The following is a 7213-nucleotide window of genomic DNA, read 5'->3' as shown; positions in this document are numbered from 1 at the left end:
TAAAACCAAATAATGTTGCATCATTGCAACAGAATTCCTCTGAGACTATGTCTCTATAGACTGTTAAATCAGCATGCCAAAGAGTGCACCATGTCATCAAGGAAAAGGGAAAACATAGGTCATTTCAGGTGAAGGCTAAAGCTGATTAAAAGAAAATGACATAATTACATTTTTGGGGTAATTCTTTCTTATATTACCAAAGTTGTATGGTGAATAAAGGTGGCACCCATGAGGTTATAATGATATCATGTTATCACTAATTATTTTGGGATGTAATAATGGAGAAGTTCCTTGGAAGAGAAAATCCATATAGAGATGCATCCTTCATAGATACTCTCTCCTTCCCCCAACAGAATCTGATTTTCACACAAGAACACTATTCACAGCCAAAGACCCCAAATTAATGAAATCCAATAAGATGACAAAAACTTTCCTTTGTTTACTGCTTTCATAATGCTTTAAAAACTATTCCTCCTGATTTTCTCCTTTAGGGTAATGTAACAAAATAACAAAATGATCTTTGAAATTGGAGTGAGAAGATGTGGAATCAAGATCCACCTCTGATAATTATACCACATAAGACCTTGGACAATTCACAACCTTCTTGGCCCTCGTTATCCTCATTTAAAAATAGGGACAAAATCTTAGTCTAAATTAGTTCCATAACCTTTTCTAGCTCCAAACTCTATAATAATAATTAGCATTTGTTTAGCACTTTATGGTTTGGAAAAGATTTTGCAAACATCTCATTTTACCCAGTTGATCTTAGGAGTTACATAATATTCTCTTTTTCACATGAAAAAATTAATGCTGACAAAGGTCAATGCAATTTTTCAGGGTCAAACAGTTATTAAGTATCTAAGGAAGGACATGATCTTGTTCTTTCTTAAATCAGGTCCAAGAATCTTTTCCTTTTACTATTTAGATGGTCTTATAAATTGTAATCATTTTATTTCCTGATCTAAGAAACATTAGAAAAGATTTAATGAAGGTCATCACCAATATGTTTCCAGCCAATAGATTTTTATACAAAGAAGTTTTTCCAGTGGTTTGAGAAGTGTAAAAAGACCATGTAACTATTTAAGCTTTCCCAATTATCATCACAATGAATATAACTCCTCCCAATAAATATGAATACCTGAAAACTTCTGGTCTCTAGAATGCATTAGTTTGGGCAAATTGTCCCTCCTCTGAGGCTCAGGTGCCTCATGAACAAAATGGGATTTATGTTTCTAATAAAATGTTCTTTAAAGTTTTGTAATGAAATCCCTTTATAAACAGCAAAGTATAAAATGCACAAACTATAGACAACAATGGAAGAAAAATGGAGATTTTTTTCAGGCTTCTATCTAAGGTTGTTTGATGTGTGAGGGACACTAAGAAGACACGATTTATGAGATGGATGGTGTATTTGAAGAAAAAATATGTCTTCATTCTGTAAATATAGGTTAGGGACTGATTCTAAATATGTGTAGATGTTGAATGAATCAATCAAACAACATTTTAGTGACTTCTTTTTCTGTGACACTGTGCTGGTAATGGGGGATACAAGTTTGAATGAATGAATGAATGAATAAATGAACAAATGAATCATTTGTTTACTGCTTCCTAAATACCAAGTTCTATGCATACAATTAGTAAAACAACTTATCCTCTGTTTTCAGAGAGTTTACATTATATTAAGGGAGAAATATATTCTGGAAGTTTACTCTGTAAGGTGGATAGAAATTATGATTCTTAAGATATAGCACTGGGGAAAATTGTCATACATATTTAAAATAATTTTTATTGATACAATCATATCCTTTTTTCCTCTTCAGCTTACTCCTTTTTCTCAGACTTTCAGAAGTCTACCTTATGGTCTTCCATTTCGGAAATTCTTGGGCAAGAGATAGTGGAACTATATTTATGGATGAAACCAAGAGTTGAATAAAGGCTCAGGACACATGTCTTCTACTTCTATTATTGTCTAAATAGCTTCTCCTAAGGAATGGTTGTCTAGAATAGCTACTGTTTCTAGGACTATGATATCTTTTTTAGTTAACATTGTCATTTTGTTACTTTGGCTTCTGTATCACCTGCATCCATCATACTTACCATAGCAAGAAGAACTGTATACATCTCTCCCCTCCTTGGCTTTCATTTAATTTGGTGTATTGTAATCCCTTGTGCAATGGGATTTCAATTGGCTGTCCACAAATCTATTTCCAGTCCAAATTATACAGGCCATCTTCAATCTGAGAAGCATCTTCAAATGGAACATAAGCGAATTTTGGACAAGTGTAGAAATGAAGTGACCCATCAGCTATGGAACCATAATGAACAAATTCCCAATACAAGTCTTCAGACACACGTCTGGTATCATTGGCCACATTCCTCACAAACAGATATGTGTTAAGCTGGCAAAGATAACAGAATATAGCAGTGGCAAGTGGAGCACAAGACAGGAATTGAAAAGTGGCATAAGGCTGCAGGGACGAGGATGGCAGTAGCACTGGCACCAATGGGCGAGAGTGAGCCTATATTCATTTCTTATGCTGAAACACTTGAAAGTGTCAAGGACTTTGGTGGGAGAAATCAATTTTCCTTCATTAAGTGTGGCAGCTGAGGAGGAATGGACTATAATCCTTGCATAAACATTTTCCAGGTTTCATTTCCTGTACCGAAGGCTCCAAGAACTGACCTGGAAGCCCAACTGATTGTCATTGTGGAGGGTAGGGAATGATTATAATCAAGATAAAATGAGCTAAGATTTGTTAAACATTTAACACATTAAAAAATTAATAAACATATTTCCTTCATTCCTATCATACAAAGCATTTCCAACTCTATTGAGAATAGCTTGTCTAATAGTTGCAAAAGATAGGATGTCTCCAAAAGAATCCCCCCAATTCCATATTGTCAGAATAATTTCATTAGTTGATTAGTTTTGTTCAATTCTTTCTTCCATTACTACTGCAACCACAACCACCATAGCATAGCTGTCACTAACATGTGGAGGTATCTAGAGAGCTGGCATTAAAGCCAGGAAGACATAGGTCCTCTGACAGATACTGGCTATGTGAAAATGAATGAGTCATAAAACTTGTAGTCAAGATAATTCTATATGACTATCAAATATAGATAAGGCTCATATCTGCATTGTCTATCTCTTGTCTTGGCCTTGCTCACTTTCTCTTTCTCTTTCTCAATGCCTTTGTTTCTGTCTGTTTCTTTGACTCAATCTCTGTCTCTTTCTATCTGTTCCCTTTTTTCTGCCTTTCTTTCCCTTTTTCTTTTCCCATCCCATTTATTATAAGAGATAACATTCTGCATTGAAGAGAGATAATATAATCTGATATTAAGTAAATCAAATTTTGTAAAAATAAAAGATAGGTAAGAATACATTCGTGAATATGTATGTATACATATAATACAAAAAAACTTGTGCTTCCTGAATGGAATTCTTCATGACATTTTTCCCTCTAGTTAGATGAATGATCCTTTAAGTACAGTGTGAATTGTAAGCATACAATTCATTCATAGAAACAAAGGAATTTATTAAATACTTGTGCATCAAGTACAATGCTAGGCAGTAATGAATAACCAAGGTTTACATTAGTATCTGTACTCATTCATTTCTTGATCTCAGGTAAAACTATGTCCATATTATATCATAGATTTAGAAAGATAACATAGTGAATAGTCACTCCAAACATTAATTTTATATATGAGGAAACTGAGATACAAAGAGAAGGAAGTGGTTTTTTCAAATCACAGAGGTAATAAGACTCAAGAGTCAGTACTTGAACACAACATCCTCAGTTTCCTTTGTTTTTCTTATGGAAATTCATCACTACACCTCCAGATTATATTATAATAGATTTGGGTTCATTGAAGAAGAAGCCCTTTTCAGATTGATGATGAATCTCAGAAAGATGTGCTGTTCTCTTGTTAAAATTGTTGAATGACAAGACCCAACACTAAAATTAACTAGAAGTCATGAAGCAATTAAAAAAATAGAATCCACTTGGTTTATTGGAATATTTTTTAATATTTACTCTTTGAAGGAAGATAGTTTATATACCTTGCCCTTTATAGCTCTAGGACCTTTCATGATTACTGGAAAGGAGGCAGAATATTACCTCACTCTATCTTTTCATATTACCAAAGATCAGCTATTCTCTTTCCTACTATGAGTCCAAAATAAAAGCTCACATGAAATGCCTTATATTGTTATTCAGCCATTTCTGACTCTTTATAACCTGGTAAGACCATAGATATTCAAGTAATTTTCCAGGAAAGGCTATTATAGTGGTTTGTTATTTCCTCCTCTAGTAATCCTTTCTTCATGCTGTTAAGAGATGTAGTGACTTCCTCAGGGTCATCCAAACTGGAAGTGTTTGAGGGCCAGATTTGAAACTCAGATCTTTCTGACTCCCCAGCCAGTTCTCTTAACCACTGAGTAATGGCCTACCATTGGATTTAAAGATTTCTCTTCCTAAGGATGCTGAATTGTAGAGGATAAAAGTATTCATAGGATGTCTAGATTTACTAATGGGAGATCATTTAGTCTGAATACTCATAATTTTAAAACATTAAAAATTATCCTAGAGAGATAAAATATTACCCAAGGAAACAGTGATTGCAAATAGTAGGAATGAGACTGGAACTCAGGATCTGTAAAAAGAAGATCCTGTCAAAAGAAGATCTTACTACTTAATTAAAATAACATCAATACCATGCTCAAGCTTACCCAAGATTGAGGCAGCACTATCTTCATTCTTACCTCTTCTGAAAGCTTACATTCTATGATAATCAAGCATTTTGAAGTGCTTACTTTGTGCCAACCCATATCCAATGACAAGATGGGAAAAGAAAGCTCTGGAGATGCACAGTGACTTGGCTAAGTATTGATCTTGTAATATTTATATGGTTCTAAGTAAGTCACATCATTCTAGGTCTGTGGTTCTTATATGATATGAGGGAATAGGACAAAATTATTTCTTAAGTTACTTTTGGCCTTAATAATCCATAATTCCATATAATGCATTAATAAGCACTCCAATACATGACAATAAGGGAGCATCATTTTACAATGCCAAGGATTTATACGCCATTGCTCAAACCGCATAAGTAGAGGCAAAATCTTGATTCTGTGCACATCAATTTCCCATCTCTTTTTATTAGATAATCATCCCAAGTGCCCATATCTTATTCTTTCTAAGCACAGAAAATTATCTGTCTCAATTCATGTAAATATTTAAATTCTCCTTGAATTTCTATTAGGTGGAAGTGACTCTTTTTTTAAACAAATTCTTCATGGCAGTTTTCACCTCTGTGTTCCTCACTGTGTAGATTATGGGATTTAACATAGGGGTTAAAATAGCAAAAAACACAGTGACTAATTTGTCAATAGGATAGGTAACCACAGGTCGTGTGTATGTGAAGATACAGGGCACAAAGAACAAGACAACCACAAGGAAGTGGGAGCCACAGGTAGAGAGGGCTTTGCGTTTTCCCTCTGAGCTATGGTTCTTCAGGGAGCGCAAGATGACAACATAAGACACAAGAAGCATGGAAAAAATCAGCATGCACATTACTCCACTGTTAGCAGCAACAACCATACCCAGCATGTAGGTATCAGTGCAGGCCAGTTTCAGCAAGGGGAATAGGTCACACATGAAGTGATCAATGACATTAGGGCCACAGAAGGGGAGATGGATCATGAAGAGGATCTGGGCAGTGGCATGCACTAAACCACCAACCCAAACCACTACTACCAAAAGGCGGCATACACGAGGATGCATAATAGTCATGTAGTGCAAAGGCTTGCAGATGGCAACATAACGGTCATAAGCCATGACAATGAGGAGAATGATTTCGGAACCCCCAAGGAAATGTTCAACAAAGAGCTGAATGAGACAACCACTGAAAGAAATAGTTCTCCTCTGATAAAGAAGATCAATAATCATCTTGGGGGTGGTGACAGATGTATAGCAGGCATCAATAAAGGACAAATAAGTAAGGAAGAAGTACATGGGGGCTGAAAGCATAGGACTCAGGGCAATGGTGATTGCGATGAACAGGTTGGCCAATGCAGTGAAGAGGAAGATGAATAAAAATACGACAAAGAAAATTTTTTGTAGTTGTGGATTTTGTGTAAGTCCAAGCAGAATAAATTCAGTCACATTGTTTGAAGAATGAGAGTGTTCCATTCAGGGAGGAAAGATTGCCGTGAAAGCCAGTCTACATACAAAGAGTAACACATAACTAATTAATAAGATCAGTGCCATACTCCAGTTCTCCAAAAAAACAGAGATCATAGGATCATAATTTTAGAGTTGAAAAGATTTTAGAAGTTACATAGTCTAAATCCTTTATTTTATACCTGAGGAAATGGGAACCCAAATAAATTAAGCAATTTACCAAAGTTTATATAAATTAGTAAGTGACAAAGAAAGCTACAATTTGAACTCTGGACCTGTCTTTCTCTAATTATCAATCTCTACTGTACTGTTTCTAAATCCTGAAGTAGGAAGATCTTTTTTTTTCCTTTTTTTTATTCGCCATTCTCCAACTTGTATCCCCTATTCTTCCTGCCTTCATTCCATGGTAATTCACAATTAAGATACCTAATTTATCACATAAAGTTATCTAGGTAGCACAGTGGATTGTGCTTGGCCTAGAGACAAGAAGATTCATCTTCATGAGTTCATTTCCAGCCTCAGACTTTTACTAGCTGTATGATGCTGGGTAAGTCACTTAACCTGTTTGCCTCAGTTTTCTCATCTGGAAAAATAAGCTGAGAAGGAGATGTTAAACCACTCCATTATTTTTACTAAGAAACCCACAAATGGCGTCACAAGAGCAGGACACTACTAAAAAATGATAGATGATAATAATTTATTACAATAGATATCACACCAGACTTAGAGTCAGAGGACTTAAGTGCAGATTTTGTACCTGCTATTTATAACTGGCATTGCAACCTTGGGAAAGTAAACTAATATATTTTTAAACCCTTACCTTCTGTCTTGGAGTCAATAATGTGTATTGGTACTGACTCCAAGGCAGAAGAGTGATAAGGGCTAGGCAATGGGGGTTAAGTGACTTGGTCACACAGCTGGGAAGTGTCTGAGGTCAGATTTGAACCTAGGACCTCCCATCTCTAGGCCTGGCTCTCACTCCACTGAGCTACCCAGCTGCCCCCTTAAACTAATCCTTTTGAGTC

At 35.5% G+C, this 7213-nt stretch overlaps 1 protein-coding gene across 1 annotated transcript; it reads right to left on the bottom strand.

Annotated features, from left to right (window-relative positions):
• Positions 1–5264: 5264 nt before the first annotated feature.
• On the bottom strand, positions 5265–6185 carry LOC123252954 (olfactory receptor 140-like). Its single transcript, XM_044682204.1, has one exon. The coding sequence runs from the start codon at positions 6033–6035 to the stop codon at positions 5265–5267; it is 771 nt and encodes a 256-aa protein (XP_044538139.1). The 5' UTR covers positions 6036–6185.
• Between the last annotated feature and the right edge of the window lie 1028 nt (positions 6186–7213).

This window comes from Gracilinanus agilis, chromosome 6 (genome assembly GCF_016433145.1).
Source record: "Gracilinanus agilis isolate LMUSP501 chromosome 6, AgileGrace, whole genome shotgun sequence".
NCBI lineage: Eukaryota > Metazoa > Chordata > Mammalia > Didelphimorphia > Didelphidae > Gracilinanus > Gracilinanus agilis.
The sequence above is the reverse complement of the archived record's forward strand: the minus strand, read 5'-3'. Positions and strand labels throughout refer to the sequence as shown.

Bases quoted from the DNA above. Each gene is read 5' to 3' on its own strand.
- LOC123252954 (XM_044682204.1), bottom strand. From the start codon at position 6,035: ATGCTTTCAGCCCCCATGTACTTCTTCCTTACTTATTTGTCCTTTATT.